The 22,681-nt window shown below is 37.1% G+C and overlaps 3 protein-coding genes and 1 non-coding gene across 10 annotated transcripts; 3 read left to right on the top strand and 1 right to left on the bottom strand.

Annotated features, from left to right (window-relative positions):
* The first annotated feature begins 1,888 nt into the window (after positions 1-1,888).
* On the top strand, positions 1,889-7,698 carry LOC147559346 (uncharacterized). Of its 2 annotated transcripts, none has more exons than XM_086661242.1 (2): positions 1,889-2,153; positions 3,124-7,698. In XM_086661242.1, the coding sequence occupies exon 2, from the start codon at positions 3,163-3,165 to the stop codon at positions 7,009-7,011; it is 3,849 nt and encodes a 1,282-aa protein (XP_086517368.1). In that variant the 5' UTR covers positions 1,889-2,153; positions 3,124-3,162; the 3' UTR covers positions 7,012-7,698. The 2 variants fall into 2 exon arrangements, with proteins under 2 accessions (XP_086517368.1, XP_086517369.1); XM_086661243.1 differs by lacking the exon at positions 1,889-2,153 and adding an exon at positions 2,160-2,705 and having other exon boundaries at positions 2,807-7,698.
* Positions 7,699-8,461: 763 nt separating this feature from the next.
* TRNAP-AGG (transfer RNA proline (anticodon AGG)) lies at positions 8,462-8,535 on the bottom strand. Its single transcript has one exon. It is a non-coding gene; the product is annotated as a tRNA-Pro (tRNA).
* A 58-nt stretch (positions 8,536-8,593) lies between these two features.
* Positions 8,594-14,773, top strand: LOC147559344 (uncharacterized). 2 transcript variants are annotated; one of them, XM_086661239.1, is made up of 8 exons: positions 8,594-8,856; positions 9,167-9,550; positions 10,655-12,819; positions 12,948-13,217; positions 13,396-13,476; positions 13,615-13,726; positions 13,812-13,878; positions 14,508-14,773. In XM_086661239.1, exons 1-8 carry the CDS (start codon positions 8,817-8,819, stop codon positions 14,566-14,568), a joined length of 3,180 nt encoding a protein of 1,059 aa, XP_086517365.1. In that variant the 5' UTR covers positions 8,594-8,816; the 3' UTR covers positions 14,569-14,773. The 2 variants fall into 2 exon arrangements, with proteins under 2 accessions (XP_086517365.1, XP_086517366.1); XM_086661240.1 differs by having other exon boundaries at positions 8,694-8,935; positions 9,120-9,550.
* Positions 14,774-15,629: 856 nt separating this feature from the next.
* LOC147559343 (uncharacterized) lies at positions 15,630-20,932 on the top strand. 5 transcript variants are annotated; one of them, XM_086661237.1, is made up of 5 exons: positions 15,641-15,839; positions 16,753-17,900; positions 17,976-19,082; positions 19,166-19,282; positions 19,368-20,932. In XM_086661237.1, the coding sequence occupies exons 2-5, from the start codon at positions 17,172-17,174 to the stop codon at positions 20,616-20,618; spliced, it is 3,204 nt and encodes a 1,067-aa protein (XP_086517363.1). In that variant the 5' UTR covers positions 15,641-15,839; positions 16,753-17,171; the 3' UTR covers positions 20,619-20,932. The 5 variants fall into 5 exon arrangements, with proteins under 5 accessions (XP_086517359.1, XP_086517360.1, XP_086517363.1 ...); XM_086661236.1 differs by having other exon boundaries at positions 15,724-15,839; positions 16,767-17,900; XM_086661233.1 differs by having other exon boundaries at positions 15,630-15,839; positions 16,767-19,082.
* The last annotated feature ends 1,749 nt before the right edge of the window (positions 20,933-22,681 follow it).

Genomic DNA, 22,681 nt, shown 5'->3' with positions numbered 1-22,681 from the left:
CAATATCTTCTTATCTCTCATTCTCATACTTTCTCTCTCCCTTTCTCGATTCCTCACTGTGTTCACTCACTATCTCTCGATCTCTCATTGTTTCTCTCTCGATCTCTAACTGTTTCTCGGTCTATACAGAAATATCAACAGACTGCGAGATAGATATGATTGCGAGAGAGATATCTATATTGAAAAAGATCTACAACAAGATAAAGAGATAGATAGGGAGAGAGAGAGACCTACAACTAGAGGGAGAGGTCTAGAAAGAAAAGAATAATGAGATCGAGAGATAGATAGTAAACGAAAGAGAGATAGTGAGAGACAGTGGAAGAGAGCAACATGAGAGGGAGGGAAAAGATAAAGATTAAGAGACAATGTTCAATCAAGTAAATTTTGAGTTAAAATAAAAGTATGCCCTAAGTCAATCTTGATCGACTAAACCTTTATGTCTCAGAGATTTTTCTCTATGTCCCAAAACCTCTACAAAAAATGAAGCTTGTATTGTTTAGAGAGCAACTTGATCAATTTTTCGTTCTTAAGGGGCCAAATAAAGCAGTACCGGCCCTGATTTTTTGGGGGGCCTAGGCGAACATATCAACCGGGGCCCTACACTTTAAGTTAGAAAAAATGATTCATCAATTAACACTTCATTTGGGTTACTAGTCTCTGCTTGTGTTTTCTCAACGAATCTATAGTTCCTGTTCGTGATTTAACCAAATCTTAGTATATTTTTTTCCTTTTTCTGGAACCGCATAAATACTTTTTTGGAGCCATAACAATCTAATGAGATAACAAAAAAAATTATATACTAACCAACATAAATATTTTAACTTACTAGAAGTAGCAATAAAGTTAGCTCTATGTAATTGTGTAATTAATAAACCCTTGTAGAGAATGAAATATAAATGTGAGACGAAGTTTGAAAAGAAGTTAGAGAAGAGAAGAAAATAAATTTTGAGAATATGTATTTAATTTATTTTCGTTCTTCTTTTATTTCAAGTGTATTTTATGATTTTTAACACTCAGCAAGACTCGAACCATGTCCTTAGATTCCCATATCAACTACTTTAACAACTCTATTAACCATACGAACTTTTTTTTTTTTTGTTGAAACGTTAACCATACGAACTTGATACTTATGTGCGTAAATAAAAATATTAATAGTATCTGTATATATATATATATATATATATATAGGCCAGCGCTTTGGGGAAAGCTAAATAGTTTCCGGGGTTTGAAATTTTAAAGGGAATATGCAAAATTTTGAAAAATTTCCGGGGAAACATATTTTATGGGGAATATGACTCAAAATAAGAAACTCTCCCCCTCACCTCCCTCCACCTCACCTCACCTCCCTCCACCTCATCTTCTCTCTCTCTTCTCCGATAGGTCGCCGGCCGGAAAATTTTCCGGCCGGCGACCATGAAATTTTTTTTTTTTTTTTCTTTCACATCTCTCTCTCTCTCTAAACTCCGGCGAAGGGGGTTTCCCTTCGCCGGAGTTTAGAGAGAGAGAGAGATGTGAGAAATTTTTTTTTTTTTTTTCTTCATGGTCGCCGGCCGGAAAATTTTCCGGCCGGCGACCTATCGGAGAAGAGAGAAGATGAGGTGGAGAGAGAAGCTGAGGTGGAGGGAGAGAAGTGAGGTGGAGAGAGAGAGCTGAGGTGGAGAAGCTATCTTGCTTTCCCCCTAAATAAAATTGTCAAACAAAATTGACCAATTTTTGACCAAGTCTTCACACCCCGGAAACTATTTAGCTTTCCCTAAAGCGCTGGCCTATATATAAATGTTACTCCATATAAATTAGGGGGCCTATAAATTTGAGGCGCGTAGGCCAGTGGGGCCCTCAAATAAAGTTTAGAGATAAAAGTACAGTATTGAAGGTTGAGTGAGAATTTGAAACATGAACCCCATTGGGTAATTTCAACTTGCAAAAGCTAGTCGAGAAGAAGATTTTGTGGACCACCCAAAAAGAAAACATAACGATACAAAAAAGAAAAAAGGATTCATCGGGGATATCTAGCGTTGATAGTGACTTCTTGCGTGCTCTCTCCTTCAAATACTGACATCACTTTCTCTCTCTCTCTCAAAAACTACTTTCACTCTCCCTCTCTCTCTCTCTTCTCTCTCGAAAAATAGAAAAACAGTTTCTCCTTCAAACTAGTAAGTATTCCATGATTTCCATCTGATTAATGTTGTATTTTCTCATCATAATCACTCCATTTTCCTTCATTCAATCAAATCTATTTTGTCTTTACTTTTCAATTTTATTTCTTTATTCTGTTTTCAATATTCTTGTTTATTAAAATACCCGTTTTTTGGAAGAGAAAAAAAAAAAAGCAAGTTTCTAGGGTTTTTTTTTAGTATTACTATATTTGAATAGAATCTTTAGTTAGTATAGGTAAAGTTGAACCTTTTTCTAGTAGTAGTAGTAGTAGTTCAAAAACTCAAAAGTATGGTAAAAGATATGATCTTTTTATTGGAATTTGGTTTCATAAGATGTCTCTATTTAGTACCTTGAATTGATTGAGAGATTGAATAGAACCCTAATGTTAATAATTGACCTAATTTTAATTTGTGGGTTTTAGCTTGTACTTGCTGAATAGTTCATTCAGATTCTATCAAACTAATTTTTGCAGCTTTGGGTAAAAAAATTATGTCCTTTTCTCAACCTTTGTCATATACTGATTTTTTTTAGGATTATTACCTGATAGGGTTTAAGAATGGAAAGATTGGCAAAAACTTCCTAGGTCAAATTATCTTTTCGGATTCACCTACCTATGTATAGTTCCTTATCTAATGTTTGCATAAGTAAGGTTTGTAGTTTGCACAAACTTGCACTTATTATGCATGCGCCTGCCCGGACCACAGGGCGCCCAAGTCTTAAAAAATGTCAATCTTTTTAACCAAGACCAATGGGAAATCGGATCTTTCAACAATGCTATGTTATGTAATTGGGCTGCTTTCCCGGTAGTCTTCCGCTTGAATGAGTATCGGTTTTCCGGGACGGGGTTTGATTTAGAATGTCATGTTTAAGTTGGTCTTGTTGCAATTAGACCCTAAATAGAATTTCTATTTATTTATTGTTTTCTTTATTAGTTTGAAGATTTCCTTAGCTATTTTTGGATTGCAGGACTGGATTTATTGTATAGATCATTTCGACGAAAGAATCATGGTGTACAATAATGAGTTATTATTATATGAGAATGACAAAGATGATAAGACGATTCAACGGACTAGTTCCCCTGTTAAGCAAAGTTTACCAAATCGGAACGATAAAATTGAGAAGTGTATGGATGAAGGAAAAGATTCTGCTGCAATTGGTAACACCCAAAAAGGGTCAAGAGTTGCTATTGAATCTCAATCAGACGAGGAACCTGAAAACGAGTCCGATATGGAGATCGTCGAAGTTTCTGAAGCTGATTTTTATGACTTCGAAAAGGATAAGGAAGAAGAATGCTTTTTCGCTGGTCAGGTCTGGGCTGTTTACGATGAAGATGGCATGCCTAGATTTTATGCCCGGATCAAGGAAGTGCTTTCACCTAATTTCAAAGTGCGGGTCACTTGGTTAGGTTTTGTCCCGAGAAACCAAGATGAAATCAATTGGAATCATGGGAACTTATCTGTTGCTTGTGGTAAGTTCGTGCACGAGAAGAGTGAAAGCACGGAAGATCTTGCACTTGGTATGTTTTCTCATAAGGTTGACTTGGAGAGTGATGTCTCTACTGAATCTTACAAGATATTGCCGAGGAAAAGTGAAACATGGGCCCTCTTCAAGAACTGGAGTATTACATGGAGCTATAATCCAGACAAGAATAGAAAGCACGAGTATGAATATGTTGAAGTTCTCTCTGATTATAGCGAAGAGTTGGGTGTTGAGGTTGCGTACTTGATTAAGATCAAAGGGTTTGTCAGCCTGTACAAGCACACTGTAAAAGATGGAGTAACCTCTTTCCGTATACCAACAAATGAACTTCTTCGGTTTTCACATAAGGTTCCGTCTTTTAGAACGACTGGTAAAGAGCATGGAGATGTCCCTGCAGGTTATTTCGAACTCGATCCCGCTTCTTCACCAAGTAACAGTGAAGAGATCCCATATCCAATAAATGTGAAAGTTAAAGTTGAGATATCCGGTGCCAAAGCTAATGACTCTTTCAAGTCTCCATCAGAGAAAACATTTCAAGAGCCGACTCGGAACAAAAACACCTATGAGAAGAGTTCATGCGATGGACTCGCTATCCATCCTGTGGAGAAGACTTCAAGTGGTTCTCATCAGGTGATGAGTCATGGCTCAGATACTTCCACCATGGTTACCGACCTCAAAAAGGTCAGTGATTCTATTTGCATGTATTCTAGAATCGAAGTCTCCTCTAAAGAGCTGACAGAGGAAACATCTTATAAAACGACAATGACAGAACACCTTGATGAAAATGACGCTCCACAACGAGGAAATTCAGAAAGTGGAGAAACTCCGAGGTTGTCGAATGGGTGCTGTAAGAAGAAGACATGTAATGACAATATTAATTCTCCTGCCGAGAAGACATTGAATGGTTTCTTTCAGTTGAAAAGTCAGAATGGCTTAGATATTGTTTCACTACGTAGCAATCTTGAAGAGATTTCGAAAACCAATGCTGATGTATGTTCTTCGGAGGAGAAGCCCCCTAGGACAGAAAATGGTTGCTTGAGGGAGAACGAGATTTGCCCAAGGAAAGGGGAGATATGGGCATTGTCATGTTCTGAATTTTCTGATAAACCTGAGTATGAGATGGTAGAAGTTCTAGAAGAAACTGCTGAGATGGTTAAAGTTTTGGTCTTGAAACAGATAGCTGATAAGCGAACCATTTTCCGGGGTCATAGAAATGACGGACGTGAATTGATTATGGAGATTCCGCAAGGTGAATTGAGTAAATTCTCTCATCAAGTTCCTGCATTTCGGCTGACAGATGATGTTTGGGAGCTAAATCCTGGAACAATTTTTCCTTGTGAAAAAGGTTTACTAAATGGAAATGACAAATCCCAGAAGCGTAAAAACAGGAAAAAAACAGCTGCAGCAGATAAAAAGAGAGGAGACAGAAATGCTAATGAATCTGAAGCGAAGTTCGGCACTAAAACTGGAAAAGATCAGGAATCCCTTGAACTTACTGAACCAGAATTGTATGACTTCAACAGGGATAAGAGAAAAGAATGCTTTGAAGTTGGTCAGGTTTGGGCGATTTATGATCATTTAGATGGTATGCCTAGATTCTATGCTCTTATCAAGAAAATCTATTCACATAGTTTCAAGATGAAGATCACTTTCTTAAAGCCTGATCGTTTGGATGACCAAGATGGGATTGATTGGACCCGTGATGGCTTGCCTGTTGCTTGTGGCAAGTTCGATCCTGAGAAGACCGGAAAAACTGACTATATTAGTATGTTTTCTCACAGGGTTAACTGCGAAAAGCACACTAATACAGGTTCGTGCAGCATATATCCGAGAAAAGGCGAAACTTGGGCCCTCTTTAGGAACTGGAATGTTAAAACGACCTCTAATCCGGACAAAGATATAAGCTATCTATATGAATATGTAGAAGTTCTTTCAGATTATATCGAGGATTTAGGCATAAACGTTGCATACTTGGTTAAGATTAAAGGTTCCGTGAGCCTATTCAAGCGAACCATAACCAACGGAATGGTTTCGTTCCAGATTACACCCAACGAACTACTTCAATTTTCACATAAGGTTCCTTCGTATAGAACAACTGGTAAAGAACGAGAAGGCGCCTCTGAAGGTTATTTTCAACTTGATCCGGCTTCCTTGCCTGAAAACCTTGAAGAGATTTCTGATTCCATAGATATTGCAGCCAATGTCGAAAGTCTCGATTCTAAGAAAGTTGGGAGTTCGTCTACACCGAAGGAGAAGCGATGTAAACCCGACAAGATAAATAAAGTTAAAAGTGTTGATGCTAAAAATGACAGTGTTTCTAACTCAACAGCAAAGAAGAGGCGGCTTATGCTTAAGAAAAGAAAGAACCTCGATGAAAACAATACCTTGTCCATATGGAGTTCAAGAACGGAAAATGGGTCACCAAGCTTATCGAATTGGTGCTTCAAGAGGGAGCGTAGTTTAAAGCGTGCCCGACGGAATTGTTCAGATCATCTGAAAATTGGAGATGACTCCGTTTTACGCAACAGAGGTGCATTAATATGTGAGGCCGACACTAATAAGATGGCTAAGAAGATAGTTTCAGACAGTATAAACATCAATACCGACATTGTCGTGCATACCCCATCTTCACCTTCCCAAGATGATCCTTGTCAAATTCTCAGCCCACCCACAACTTACCAACATGTACCTTGTGAATTTCCTGATGCAACTCTTTATAACTTTGAGGAAGACAAAGCCCATGAGAAGTTTAAGCCAGGTCAGGTATGGGCTATGTATTGTGACTTGGATAGCTTTCCGAAGTACTATGTTCTAATAAAGAAGGTTGAATCGCTCCCGGATTTTAAACTTCATGCACAATGGCTTAAACCGTGCACCACGCCTAAGGGAGTGATTCAGTGGCTTGACAGTGACATGCCCGTTTGCTGCGGGACATTTATAAGAGGTGAAGATGCAGAGTTTGATGATACTGCTTATTTCTCTCATCAATTAAGACTAGTTACAACTAATAACGATAAGTTCGAGATCTACCCAAAAAAAGGTGAGGTCTGGGCATTATACAAGAACTTCAATCCGGCAATGTCTTGCTCTAATCTTAGTAAATGTGAATATGACATGGTTGTAGTCCTCGATGACCAAGTACGGTGGACAATTGTGTTGGTTCTGCAACGAGTTTCTTCATGTATGGAGACGGTTTTCATGGCTCAAAGAATAGACGGACACGAATTGATTATGGCTATACCAAGATTTGACTTGTTTAGATTCTCTCATCAAGTTCCTGCCTTTCATATGACAAAAGAAATATATGGAAATTTACAAGGTTGTTGGGTGCTTGATCCGAAGTCGGCGGATATTAGTTTTAGTTCTTCGAATTGAAGTTAAAGGTCGTCAGTTTATCTCGTTCAAGTCCAATACATTCCACCACCAAGAACGCCATTTAGAGGAGATCACCCATGTTTTGAATGCCTATGACAGTCTTTTGTTGCTCAAATGGATCGAAGGCGAATCTTTTCTTTTCTTACTTTTGGCAGAATCATTGAAGGACCGTCTCTTCTTCGCTCTGAAAGTATTAAAACCAGAAGACAGGTAAAGAGATCCACAAGCCAAAGTATCCATATCGTGATCAGAAATACCTCGTCGAGTTTGAAATGGAGGGTAGCTGGTGGGAGGTAATAGAATCTTTTAGGACCTAAAATAACTTCATTGTGGTCTTAAAACGACTTACTTGAACTCGATTATTCCTTCCTCAGAGCATTTTTTGGTACTATCCGAAGTCTCGCATAAGTGGAAAAAATTACATATTTCAGTTCTTGGTGAGCAGGAGATTTCGGCGTCAACCATACATGTCATGTTCTGTTTTGAAGCAACAAGATGTGAAACCCGGTTTCCGCTGTGGATAGACAAACATGTCATCACTGAACTATAGCGAGTTTCAGAACTATAGACGTCAAATATTTTGTTCTTTTGGATATTGTATGTAAAAAAAAATAGTAAGTCATTTGCTTTTCAATCTTGTATTTAGATTTCTTACCCAAATTCAAATATGAAAGTGAATCTTGATTATACTGTACAAGTGTTATTTTTTGGTCTGTCTTGGGAGTACAACACTAATGGTATCTCATTTGTAAATCATTTTTCTCCTGCTAGTAGCACCCAATCCAAAGATGAAATTCAAAGATGAAATTCTTCTGTTGTCTTTGTGTTTTAGTATCTTGAAGTTCCAATATTTTGCTGTTTATCTGTATTCTCACACCTAGTTTAAACCAGCATAATCCAAAAAAATTTGGAAGAAAATTTATAGGGTCAAAGAATGAGGTCTTCAAGTATTGGCTTTGGAGGAGGCTCCTATTTGGGAGCCAAACCCCTCCACACTTGCAGCTCTAAAACATTTAAAGTTGTTTTTGGAAATTGACTACGAAAGTCATTAGATATGAAATACACGATAACTGTCTAATTTAAGCCCTTATAGGACGAGGCCTAAAGCCTAATTAAACTACGGTCTAACCAACTAAACTACGCGCCTAAAGTCCAACCGAACTTCTTTGTTATATTCTTAATAACCCAAGTTCAATAAACCATATATTCCACCTTTCCTGGAAATCGAACCTAAAACTTCTGGAATTTTAGAGTTTATGTCGACACTGTTACCATTTGGGCAACCAAATGTCGACCTAAGACATGTAAAATTGGGGCGAAGAAAATCATCCTACTAAAAAAATCATTCCAAAAGTGGAAAAGAGTTAGCTTGAATATCTATGGAGTTAGAAATGAAGAACAACATCCAAAAAGAAAAAAGTAGTCAATTTAGAAAATGAGAAAAAGTAAGTGGGGGCATTCCGAGAATTGAACTCGGGACCTCTCGCACCCTAAGCGAGAATCATACCACTAGACCAAATGCTCTCTCGTGTCACTTTTTCATTTGTTTATAATATATAATAATAATTACTCGAAAGCTTTCCCAGTACACCACCTTTAGGGAATTTTCCCTCCAAAATGTGATAAAGTTTCGTGGTCTTTTTTGGGGTTAAAAAGTTTTCATCTTTTCTCACTTTCTTGCCACCTTCAAAATATTTGATTTTCTCTCTCTCTCTCTCTCTCTATATATTTCCCCATTTTTCATCTTTTCTCACTTGTTTGTTCATAGAAATGATAATCTTAATTTGGTATTGGTGTTCTTGATAATGATTAACTCATCATCATCATCTCAAGATTGTTTCTCTCGTAAGTTTTCCTTTCTGATTATTTTTCCTTTATCACCCATTTTTGCTAATTCCATATTTCCATTCATCATACTATCATAGTTCTTATGATCACACCCTTTTCTCTAATTAATTTACCAAGTAAAACCCTTGGTTTGTTTTGCATTTAGGGTTTTTTTTCGTTTCTTTCTTTTGCTAAATGTGGATCATTTCATTCGCACACTTGAAAAATCATCCTTTGTTGAATCAATGAAACTCAAATGATTGACTAATACCATCTGTAAGTTAAGACTTAAGATCAGTGTCTGATTCTTGAGTTTCAAATTTTTCAGGTGATTTACCAAAATGTGGGAATAGAGATGAATTTGTTTTGTTTGACGATACTATGAGATTTGATGATAGTATTCCTGTTCATAGTGAATCTCAAATGTTGAGTATTCATTGTGAAACTCAAGTACTAGAAGAGACTAATTTCGATGAGAATATGAATACTCAAGTGTTAGATGATTATGAGGAAGAAGAACTTGATGACAACGATAAATGGTCGGATAATACGGTTGTATTGAATGATGAAGAAGATGATGACTGTGAAATAGGAACAATAGATATTGTGGTTAGTTCTCATAACAGGCATAGGAGTTCTGATTTATCTTGTGAGCAGAGTGTTAACGACTTTGTTGTTGATTCTGATACCTCAATTGAGAAGCTCAGTTCAGGTTAGTACTTTAAAGTTTCAATTTTTATTAGGGTTATGCACTATTCTGATAATAATAGTCTTCATGCCACCATATGGATTTTTCGTGGTTTTGGTCTTTGACGTTTCAATGAACTCATTACTAGTGAAAATAAGAGTTGAAACTATATCCGAATATTGTATTGCCCCAGGTTCAGTTTGTTTAAATTGCAAATGAAATTCAAATGTACTTAATCTCTGTTAGATATATTCATGTAACAAGTGATAATGGATCATAAGCTGGGCAATCTATCTTTAGATGGCTTAAAGATTCTACATCTATTTAGTTATTCAAACTTTTCTCTGCTAGCTTTATTTGTTACAAAATCATGTTAAAATTCATTTAGGTATAGTTGTGAAATGTCTCATTTTCTCCTTTTGATTGAGTACCATTGAGACTAATTGATACTCAACCCCAATTTCTCTAAGAAATTGGTAAAAGCATAGTACAAAATATTTGAGTCTGGGATCTAAATATATGCAATGTTTTAAAAAAATATTCTCCCTCCTCAAGGCGGTTTGCTATGAAAAAGCGAAGTGTCGCCTTGAGACCCTTGCATCGATGCGTAAAAGGGTGTACATTAATTCTTCTAGAGAAAATGATCCTGCATTTATATAAAAATGTAACATAATATAGCCTTTTTCACTTCGCTACAATTATATAAAGATTTGAGTGGTTAAAACACAAGAAACATAAATATTTGTTACTTCTTTATTTCATAAACTTAATCGATGCTTGTTGTAAGTTTTGTTTTTCTGTAGATGCATATGCTTCGAGGCGAAAACAGACCACCTCGCCTGGAGGCGCGCCTCGAGGCGTACACATCTACCGAATTCTAAAACATTGGTTATATATGATCCTCTTTCATAGTTTCGACCTTTAATAGTATTTATTGGGTTTTTGTTATCATGACAGGTTCCTTCTCCCATCACTTTAATGGGATAAAGGTGTTATAACTTATAAGCTTAATTAGGTTGTATTTAGTTGTCATTAATAGTCTTTTGTATTTTGGTTGTTCTTCAAGAACGCTGTACTGCTGTACCCATATATACCCTTTTTTTCTAATTTTGTTTGGGTTTCATCCAGGATATCCTAGCAGGAGCTTTATGTCAGTTCGTGTTGCATCATTGCAGGGTTCCAGTAATACTAAGGGTAGGATAACGGGTCCTAGTAAAACTGAGAATTTGCTATCGAATAGTCCTCAATTTGTGAAAGAGCATCTCCATGAAGAAGATGATAAGGCTAATATAGGAGATCGAGCTTCGGTTGGTGATAGAATAAGAAACGTTGAAAGAGACAACAGTAAGGTGAAACAACCAAGGGACAAAATGGCTAGTTCAGTAGCTAGGAAGCTTAATTATGAGGATATATTAACTGAGACTAACGGGTCGATGAATGATAATTACAGTACTAATAGGGGAAAAGAAAACACTTGTCCTGTTTCACTTGCTTCTACCCAAGAACTTGCTGGGTTAAGTTACATAGACTCACAAGAACCTGGTGAATTTTCTCAACTAAATGCATTGGATGTTGTCGATAAGTTTCTGTTAGCTAATGACTTCGAACTGTCTGAAGAAGTTATTCCTAAGAAAGCAATGAAACGAAATACACCTCTTGTGTCAAAGGCGAAGGGGGTACAAGCACTGGCAAGAAGAAGCAGTACTAGAAGCCCAGTTAAAGACAGCGAAATCTTTGATTGGTGTGATATCGGAAAGGATGGCGAAGCTGAAAAGTATGTCTATAAGAGGAAGAAAGAAGACTTGGGTCTCGGTAAGAAAATAATAGATTCAAGTTGTTCAGATTTCAGGTTACTGTCAAATGATTCAAAATGGGGAAACTTAGAAGTAGAAATGCCTGAAGTGACTAAAAATAATTTGGATGAAAAGCTAAAACCAGAAATCACAGATAAGATGGAGGAAGAAATTGGTACTAGCGATTATCTTACTGACATGTATGATGTGGGGTTTGATACCCAAATGGCTGCTGAAGCAATGGAAGCGTTACTCTGTGCACCACCTGCCAACCACACTGTTGATGATTCTTACCAAGTTCTGGGAGATGCTGTTGTTTGTTCCCCCAAGGGTGTACCACTGAAGAAACCCCGTTTAAAGACTAATACACTTAGTAAGAGGCATTTTTTTGACGATCCAAATGCCTCCGTGAAATCAAGCCGTATATCTCATAAAAGCACCAGGAAATTGAATATGAAGAAGCTAGAATCAGCTTCACCAGTGAAATCAAACGTAAAGAAAGGCAAATTGAAAGGAGAGTGTTTATCCTTGGGAAGAAGAGTGACTAAATCTGTTGACCGTAGAAAGACAGCGGGAGTACTTGAAAGGGCCATTACCGAAGGGTTCAATATATCCTGTAGTTCATCAAATGAAAATGAAAATCTTTCACTTGGCAAAAGACAGTTGCAGGAAGGTGGTACTTACACACCTATTGCTTGTCGGACTAGACGGTCAAGAGCAGTCAAGCCATTGCAGGGGATGAATTCATCTATTAAGTCAGGGGAACATAATATGAGCAGTCATCATTCAGGTTATAGTAGTTGTATAGGTGGCACACCCTTGTCTTCGACACTAACTCGGCAAAAATCAGTTCCAGAATCCAAAGAGATCAGCACAATGAAAAAGAAAATGCAAATTCAACAAAAACGTTCAGAGCATCATGGACATCACGAACACATAGGTACAACTAGTTGCGAGCTCAGAGATGCACTAAGCTATCATCCAAAGGGAAAAAGAACAAAACGAACAACGTCAGTAGCCTTAAACAAGATAGACTACTCTGATAGAGAACCAAGAGTAAATGGTACAGAAGTTGGCAGACAGTCTGCCACTAAGAGAAGAAGAACAAAACTGAACAATAAAGGTTATTGTGTTAAACAGGAAATGGAAAAGGAAACACAATTACTACTGAAAAACCTTCCATCTTTTTCTTGTCTCGGGAAGAGATCTGCTGGAAGCTTGACAAGAACAAATGGATATGAATCAAATCCAGCTGATACACTTAACTCTAGTGCGCTTGATTTGGCATCACGGGATAGTATGAGAGTTTACAGCCGCAAAACTTCGAGCAAAGACAGCCTATCAAAGCCGTTGCTCAATAAGGAACTCATCAGGTTAGGATCATCTGAATCAGCATCCCTCCCTGTGCTGAAGGATTTGAGAAAACGAAGAGACATGTCTGGAGTTCGCGTCTTGTTCAGCAATCACTTGAGTGAAGATCTTATTAAGCAGCAACAGAAGGTAATCTTCTTTTACTTCTCTTTTTCTTTTGGCATTTGACACACGTTTTATAGTTTTATCATATACTTTTTAACCATAGTAGGATAATAGGATATATTATGTGGTAACCGTGGGATTGTTCCTTGTAGATTTCATCCAGGTTAGGAGTTTCAATTGCATCGTCATCTTCAGAAGCCACACACTTCATATCAGATAAGTTTGCGCGGACAAGGAATATGTTAGAAGCAATTGCTCTTGGAAAACTTATAGTGACGCATTTATGGCTTGAGAGCTGTGACCAAGCTAGCCATTTTATTGATGAGAAAAACTATATAATGAGGGACCCCAAAAAAGAAAAGGAGATCGGCTTTAGCATGCCAGTTTCATTGGCCCGTGCACGCAAAAATCCACTTTTGCAGGTAGCTTTTCTCGTTTAATTATTCATATTTGCAGTTTGCGAAACCCGACTCACGTTCATCACGAGCCACCATTCAAGTTGCTTCTTACTTCTTAGTTCCTAGTAACCAGTTGATTTTTACGGCCAAGTGTTGAAAATTTAAGCCACATACCTGATTCTCCTTTGCAATATACCTGCAGGGTAAAGAGGTTTTCATCACACAAAATGTACAACCTAGCAAGGAATTGATCTCAAGCTTGGTGAAGGCGGTAAATGGCCAAGTATGTCAATACGTATATAATTTTATTAGGTTGCTAAAAGATATTATCATTCTTAGTATTTTAATAGATTAGGAGGTTAAGTAGAACGTGTTGTATAAGATGATTGTAATAAATGAAGATTCTATCAACACATTCCAGGTTGTGGAGAGAATCGAGAGATGTGCAGAGAAAAGTAACGAAATTCCGGAGGATCTACTGGTTCTTTCTTGTGAACAGGACTATACTACATGCCTGCCTCTACTTGAGAAGGGTAAAAATGTTTCACACTCCGACAATTACTTTGCTTAGTATAGTAGAACTTGCTTATATATTTCCGATGTAATCTCGAAATGCAGGAGCAGCTGTTTATAGTTCAGAACTTCTCTTGAATGGGATAGTTATTCAGAAGCTGGAGTACGAGAGGTCAGTACCTGTCAAAAAACATTCATACGATCTATGTCATTCTATAAATAATCGATGAAATTCTCGTTCTAATTAGTAGCAACCATCTCTATAACATTCAACATGTACTTAAATCTGAAACTAGACATGAATATCGAACACGACAGAAATGTACAAAATCTTCAGAATGTTTCATATGGGTAACTGCAAAACTTTATAGCATTCTGAAACAATTCAAAATATGAACTGTTGGTTGTGTTAGAGGCCATTTGGACCTACTTCTCCTTGAAAAGGCTTTGGGGAAGGGATTGAGCAAGACTGCCTAGACGAGGATAGATAACACCTTCACTTAATAAGCCAGGGTTGGTTCTCCTCCTCATGCTGGACTAAGGTTACGAACTATGAAGTCCCGTACCATCTTTGAAACAGTAGTTGTGATGACACCATGTTAGACCCTATTCGGCCCAACTCTCCTTGAAAACCGGCTCACAAATAAAGTAGTAGCCAAGACTTACCTACTTCACAAATAATGCTTAAGCGATGTGGGATAATGCTTATAGGTTTCTTGGTCTGCCTCGTGCTTTTTGACAAATTCTGGTTTTCAAGTACTCTTTTTTCTAATTTGTTTTTCATTCTCTGAAACAACTTAGGCACCAGCTCTTCACTGATGACATCAAGAGGCGACATTCTCGCAGCACCAGAACAAGATAGAGTTCAATACAGTATATAAGATATGTAAATATTTCACATTTCTTTTCTTTCTTCTCCTTTTGTTTTGGGAGTCTTTTTCGAGACTTCTTCACGTTGGTATACATATCGATCAATTTTCAGTTTGCCATGAACTCTATGTATAGTAAACATCTTTTGTAAGTTCAGTTTTCTCTCTAATGGAAAGTATGGCTTATTACTAAACAAACTAAACACATTGAAGTGGTTTTCACCTAGTGTCAACTATTAGCATTATCGTTTATAAGCCAAGTATTAGAATTTGTCCCGAATCTAACTCATCTGATTCTCTGAATGAAATGAACATTAAATCTACCCAAAATCATCATTTAGACTAACTTAAGTTAATTCAGACCTTGAGTGAGATTTCAGATCTGAATAGGAATTTAACCATCCCCGTTCTCTTTCCAGAATCACCCCTATGTCTCGTCTTCATCTACATCATTTCCCTCGCCGTCACCATTACCCTCGCCACTCTTGTTCGTCTCTTTCACCATCTTCCCCTCCCTCTCCATTTTTGTCTTCATCTTTGCAAACGCATTCTATCTCTCGTATTTCCTCTCTTCCCAGACGAAAAGCGAAGCTCCTCTATCTCAACATAGGGAAAATCTTCTTCACGGTAGATGAAGAGTGGTTATCAGGAAATCAGCGTGCGGGCATCCGAAAATTATATTTTACCTTTTTTTCCGAAATAACATGGTTACATTGGTATAATAGTCAATCATACATGCATTTTGGGTTTTGCCCTAGCGATATGTATCTATTCTGAAAATTTGGAGATCAAAATTTTCAGAGAAAAAATTCGATAGTCAGTAGAGGTGAAAATATATTAATGATGTTGTTGGTTACTAAAAATATAGTTATTGACATGTTAGGAGATATTTCATCGTTTGACACGTAAATTAGTTTGTGGTTACGAGCATATTTCTATCGTTACAATGTATTCAAATTATTACTTATGATTGTCTATTGTACTAATCCAACCCAACATAAATGATGAGAATACCCTAATACTTGGTCTTTCCCGATATACTAAGTTTAGGCCCGTGTACCAACCATCTCTTTTTAGGGGTAGGTTTGGTAAATATTACAAAATCAACGAACTATTCCGTCATATATATTCAATCTTCATGTGTTTCCTTTCTTCTTTTCCCGATCAGAATCCTCTTCACCTCTTCGTCCATCTCCTTCTTCTTCTACGCTTCTTCTCTCTCTCTCTCTAGAAGTTGTCACTCGAAATCTAGAGCTATTCAAAGGTACAGTTCTGAAACACTCAAGAAAAACCCTAGCTTTTATTATTACTTGATTTATATTATTACGCGTTTCTCTTCCAATTCAGACATGATTTCTGTAAATATATATAGCTCATAGTTTCAATTCTAGGGTTTTAGATAAATTAGATTACGTACTTGTAGAGAAAAGGTTCGAATTTTTAAGTTATTGCTTGTGTAAAATGTATTGAATTGTTTCTCAGCTAGATATGGTTCTAAATAAATCTGAGGTTATTATTTATTTGATTCGATTTTTTATAATTGCTTAAATTTTCATGTTACATGTGAGAAATTTTTTAGCTATTTGTGTTTGAAGATTACATTTATTTGGGGGATACTGAAATTAGGTCTTTTTTTAGTTGCTTGGAATTGTACTTCTTGTAGATTCTATAATGATAAAATATAGTATGAGAAATTAATCATGAAGCAGAACTTTAGCTCCTAAGAAAGAATTGATAATAGAAGAAATAACTGATAGAATCAATAGACAGTGTTTGGGTAATTTTGAAGTTAACTAGTTGAGATATGTCATACTGTTAATTTTTCAAATTGAAATGATTTGGTACAAACGCTTTTGTTTAGATAAATTATAGTTTCTAGGGAAGGAGTTGGAACGGCGACATGAAATGACATCCAATACTCCAAGAGAGGTATACTCTTTGTGAACCTCACATAATTTGCCGAGGAAAAATGATCCGGGTAAAATTAGGAATCAAGGAGTAAAACTTTGGAAGCATGTGAGAATAAGGACCTATAATGTTAGAGATTGAGAAGATATCCTAAAGGTTTTGTCTATATTGTTCTCTTGGGGAATTCAGGACCTCCAATTTGGAGTTCTGGCCACATTTTTAAGTTTTTAACTATGTTTACTTCATATGATTCCTGGATCTGATCTCAGTCAGGATCTTGTAGGATTTGGAACTCGTTATAAACTGACTTGGGGTTGGTTTGGATCAATTGGATTGTCTATCTTGATTGGTGCTTGAATGGTTTCCACTTGGGACTTAACTTCCAGAATCTTGATCTAGTTGAAGTCCGACTCTCATTCTCGATAATGGCTGACTTGGTGACTGGTAACTGAATAACATCCTTGAACAGGAAAGCCAAGAGTTGCGTCACTGTTTAGGAAATTATGGGAGGGGAAAGGCTGTTGGTTTTTTACACACGTTTCGCCATAAATTAATTAATTATCTCTCCAACCTGTTGTAGCATTTCTTGCTATTAAAAGGCGGGTTTAGCTAAAGCGGTTGAATACGGTGAATAATTGTATGCATAATCCTCTTTGATTCAGAACGTGATTTGGTAAAGGTTAAAATTATGGATCAAGGAATCGAAAAAGATGCTAATGCAGTTGAAGTCCCCACTAAACCATCACCATCAGGAGCCAAGACTTCGAAGTCGTTAAGCCCTCGACTTCAAACTGTGGTGAAATGTTCGAAACTGAATCCTGCAAAGACAAAAAAAGCCAACTCTACTTCACAGGTTCAGGACAGACCTGAGAATGAAAAGAAAAGCGAAGAAGATACCAAGAAAGAAGCAACTACTAGTGATCTAGAGGTTCAGAAGAGAACTGCGAATGAAAAGAAAAACGAAGAAGATACCAACAAAGAAGCCACTGCTTGTAATCCAGTTGAAGTCCCCATTAAACCATTGCCATCAGGAGCTAAGACTTCGAAGTCGTTAACCCCTCGACTTAAAATTGTGAAGAAATCTCGAAAACTGAATCCTGCGAAGACAAGAAAAGCCAACTCTACTTCACAGGGTCAGGAGAGATCTGAGAATGAACAGAAAAATGGAGAAGATACCAACAAAGAAGCAACTACTGGTTGTCCACAGGTTCAGGAGAGACCTGATAGTGAAAAGAAAAACGAAGAAGCAATTACTAGTAATCTGCAGGTTCAGGAGAGATCTGAAAATGAAAAGAAAAGCGAAGAAGATACCAACAAAGAAGCAACTACTGGTAATCTAGAGGTTCAGGAGAGAACTGAGAATGAAAAGAAAAACGAAGAAGATACCAACAAAGAAGCAACTACTAGTAATCTAGAGGTTCAGGAGAGAACTGAGAATGAAAAGAAAAACGAAAAAGATACCAACAAAGAAGCAACTACTAGTATTCTAGAGGTTCAGGAGAGAACTGAGAATGAAAAGAAAAACAAAGAAGATACCAACAAAGAACCGATTACTAATAATCCACAGGTTGTGGAGAGACCTGCAAATGAAAAGAAAAACAAAGTAGAGACGAACAAAGAAGCAATTACTACTATTCCACAGGTTCTGGAGACACCTGGGAATGAAAAGAAAAACGGAGAAGAGACCAACAAAGAAGCAACTTCGAGTAATCAAAGTGGTAATGAAAAGAAGCCTAAGGCGATCCCAACAACATTGGAAAGAAACAAAAAGAAGAAGCCTCTGAACAAGATTTCTTCGAAGACGGGAGGAGTTAACAGTACTCCACTGGTTCAAACAATTTTGGAGGATAAGAATAAAAGCATACAGGTGATTAACAAAGAAACAAGTACAAGTAATCAAAAAGGTGATGAAAAGAAGCCAAATCCAAAGCCATTGGAAAGTAACAAAAAGAAGAAACCTCTGAACAAGAGTTCTGCGAATATAGGAGGAGCTAACAGTAGCCCACTGGATCAAGCAATTTCGGAGGATACGAAGAAAAACATACAGGAGACCAACAAAGAAACAAGTATAAGTAATCAAAGAGATGATGAGAAGAAGCCAATGTCAAAGCCGAAGGCATTGGAAAGAAACAAAATGAAGAAATCTCTGAACAAGAGTTCTGCAAAGATAGGAGGAGCTAACAGTGTTCCACTGATTCAGGCGATTTCAAAGGATAAGAAGAAATGCATACAGGAGACCACCAAAGATGTAAGTACAAGTAAACAAATAAAAGATGAAAAGAAGCCAGATTCACAAGAATCAAACAAAGAGAAGAAAACTACTGATGGACGCAATGAAAAGAAGCAGAACGATCAGAAGAAGGAAAAACTCGGAGGATTGATCATGATGTGCAATGGAAAAACAAAACCAGATTGTTTTCGTTATAAAGTCATGGGTGTTCCAATCAATAAGAAAGATATTGTTATGAGCATCAAACCTGGTTTAAAGCTCTTCCTATATGATTTTGATCTCAGGCTTCTTTATGGAATTTACACGGCTTCTTCTGCTGGTGGCATGAATCTCGAGCCAAATGCTTTTGATGGTGCTTTCTCTGTTCAGGTTCCATTTCTTCTTCACTTCTTTCCTTTGATATATTTTTGACAGACAATCTCTACTTGATGTTAACATTTAGACTTTCATAGGTCCGATTCAAAGTTCATAAGTTTTGTGATCCCCTACCTGAGCATGTTTTTAACAAAGTGATAGAGGACTACAACGACAAGAGACAAAGATTCAAGACTGAACTTACTGTGCATCAGGTGAGGAAAATGTCCTGTGTGAGTTTCGGAAGTCAAGGATTTTCTTGTAAATTGTGTCTCAAAATATCCCTATCTGGTTTCACAGGTAAATAAGCTAACAAGTCTTTTCAAACCAATCAAGAGAAAGCAAAAAAATGCTCGTTCCTGTGTTCAAGCTGCACCAGCAGAACTGCATGTACACCCCCCAAGTCGTCCTAGTATTGAAACTTCCAGAAAGAGAAGGGAACCTCATTCCCCTCGAGTAGATCGAGACAGATCAAGAAGGGTCCGCTACTCTCCCGAAGAAGAACCAAGGTATCATACGCCTCATCGGGAAAGGGAACGGTCTTTAAGACGGCCTGCCTCTATGCACAGAGAGATGCCTTCTGGCAGAGAAGAAGTCTTTTGCAATAATCCACGTTTTCTTACTGAAAAGGATTATCAAAGCCATGGACTTGGACGAACACGACATGGCAGGACATCTCCGCTAAGAATTCCCTCTTTGGATCCATATGAAACCGATCGTCGCAGGGAGCAGCTTCAAGAACATCCGCCCTTCATTGACAGGGATATATTGCCTAGACAGAGAGCACGCTCTTCTGATCGTCGTAGGGAGCAGCTTCAAGACCATCCACCCTTCGTTGACAGGGATATATTGCCTAGACGGAGGGAACACTCGTCTGATCGTCGTAAGGAGCAGCTTCAAGACCATCCGCCCTTGATTGATAGGGATATATTGCCCAGAAGGAGAGAACACTCTTCTGATCGCCGTAGGGAGCAGCTTCAAGAACATCCACCCTTAATTGATAGGGATATATTGCCTAGACGGAGAGAACGCTCTTCTGATCGTCGTAGGGAGCAGCTTCAAGATCATCCGCCCTTCATTGACAGGGATATATTGCCTAGACGGAGAGAACACTCTTCTGATCCACCTTTTCTGAGCGAAAACTATCGGAGTTATGGTCTTGGGAGAGAATTACCTTTGGCGACCCCTCCTGTTCCAGGTCCTAGTAGCCAAGGTTTTGATCTTTATGCGAAAGATCCTAATTATCGATATGGTGCTTCATCATCAGATCAACTTTCGTTGATACCCAGAATGCAACCAACATCATTGGATCCTTATCGTACATCGATAATGAGAGAAAGTCACCTACCTACTTATGACTACCGGGAAAGAGGTAACACAGAAAGATTACTCATAAGAGGCGGTGATGAAAGAGAAACACTATATTCAACTTATGCCTCGACATCTTTGTTAGATAACCAGAGGCAACATCTAGATCGAAATGCTGATTATACATCTGGATCTGTTTCATCTAAATATGCTTTTCCTGGACCATCGGTATCGTTTCGTTGACTCTAGTTTGCTTCTTTTTTGAAGTCTTTTTTCCCTTTCTCTTTGCTTCTTAGTAAAATAGATACTCATCGTTCTTGCACAATATGTTTCGTATTTTGTTTCAGTCTCATTGTTAATCTGTTGTTGCAAGTCAAAGTTCTTAAATCAGAACTTTCATAGATTGAAAAATGGAAGCAAATCATTACCAGCTGTTGATTACTCCTAGCAAGATTAGTTTGCTGGGCCTAGGAGTGGGAGGGATCAAAATGTGTCTTTTGTACCATCATTTCACTATTAATAGCTCTCTGAATTGAAAGTTTTTTAATCTGTTTCAATTAGCCTATACATCTCTGTCGTTGAAGCTTTTTGCAGGAACTCTAATGGAGTCATCTTAAGGAAGATAAGTTATTGATTCGATATAGGCTAACATTTAATGATTATGATGAGCGAAAGTCTGTTTTTTCGGGCGACTAAATTGTGTATAACTGATTTACATAGGTTTAATGTTAGTTGTTCTGTGTGAATTCGGCCATGCTAACTGCGCATAGCCCGTGTGACATGGGCCTATCTGGGCTGGTCCTGGATGGCCCCATGCTCTGTCCGGCCTGGTTCAGGTCTGCTCCGGTAGGACTGATCCTATTTACAGGCCCGCAAAACTTGAACTACATGTTTATGAAATGGAGGATGCCGACCAGATCCATTCCGTCTATATATTTTTATCAATTAGAGCATTACATATTATATGTTAATTGGAATGAGAATGCAAAGTTTGTAACGGACAAAAGGTGATTGCTTGCACCAAAAGTCTATTGCAATATATAATTACATGAAATTAACAGGTTTTGGTTGTTTGTTTAGGAGGCAATGTCATTAGTTGTATTTTAATTCAACTTAATCATCTAGGGTTTTTAAAATATTACCATGATTTTGTCCTACAAGCTCTTTGCAATAATACGCTACCTTTTTATCGGGAAAAAATTCATAATTTTGACATAAGAGTATAAAACCTGTTCCTTGTGTTAATACAATATTATGGTAAGAGAAAATATATTCAAAAATAAAATAAATAGAAGAGGAAGTAGTAGTGAAGGTTAAGAAGTGTTGTTGGATGGTTTTGATTTAATCGAAAATGTCTATTTGAATCAAAATGATTTACATAATAGGCCAAAAAAATTGATTAGTTGATGTGTTATTGTTACTCATGTTTGAAATAACATGTGTAATTGCATTTAAGATTATTTTTCCTTGAAATTCTACTTGTCATAGTATTTTATGTATCCCTCAACTTTTATCGCTAAACTTATCTATCTACGTCGGTTCTGTCTCTCTAGAGTCTCTTTCTCTCTCTTTATTTTTATCTTTTATTTTTGTTTCGATTTGTTCAATAATTTGAGAATGACAATTTTGTGTTTAAATAACATGAACGAAAACGAACAAATTTGTGATTTGCTGAGATTAGTTTTGATTCGCTTTGTTGAACTTTTCTCTTTTCTATTTGCTTTGATCTGTTGCAACAAAAAAAATATTTGCTTTGATCTGCTTCAAGGTCCAATCAACGTGACAACGAACACAAACGAAAAATACGCGGGAATTACAAACCATGTTGTGTGAAAATTTGTTTCGATTTGTTCAACCATTTGAATTTAAATGATATGTTAAAGCCTAAAGATCAATAGATTTTTCCACGATTTTTTAATCTATTTAGAGTATGACGACTAACGTACAGACTTGTTTGAATATTAGGGTTCTTTGAGTCGGAGTTTTGATAATGGATTACAAGATACAAGGTTTTCGAGGTTTTTTACTTCGATTTGTTTATTTCTTTTGCTCGAGAAGGATGAAGACTTGGTCTACTCGATTATGCATGAAGACTTCGGTTTGTTTTCATTGTCAACTAATGTGAGATCATGAAGATTTTTTTTTCTTTTTCTGTTTCAAATTTACAAACCGACTTTACGAGATTTGTAAATTGAATTTACATTTTGCAAACCGAGTTTGGAAGATTAACATAGTGAGTTTGCTTTCTGCAAATATTAAATTTGCAAGATTTGTAAATTGTTTTTGCATTCTACAAGTCTGAATTA

Source organism: Eschscholzia californica, unplaced genomic scaffold (genome assembly GCF_041429995.1).
Source record: "Eschscholzia californica isolate CP2 unplaced genomic scaffold, dmEscCali1.0.p SCAF_2, whole genome shotgun sequence".
Taxonomy (NCBI): Eukaryota; Viridiplantae; Streptophyta; class Magnoliopsida; order Ranunculales; family Papaveraceae; genus Eschscholzia; species Eschscholzia californica.
Note: the sequence above shows the minus strand (reverse complement) of the source record. Positions and strands in the feature narration are given on the sequence as shown.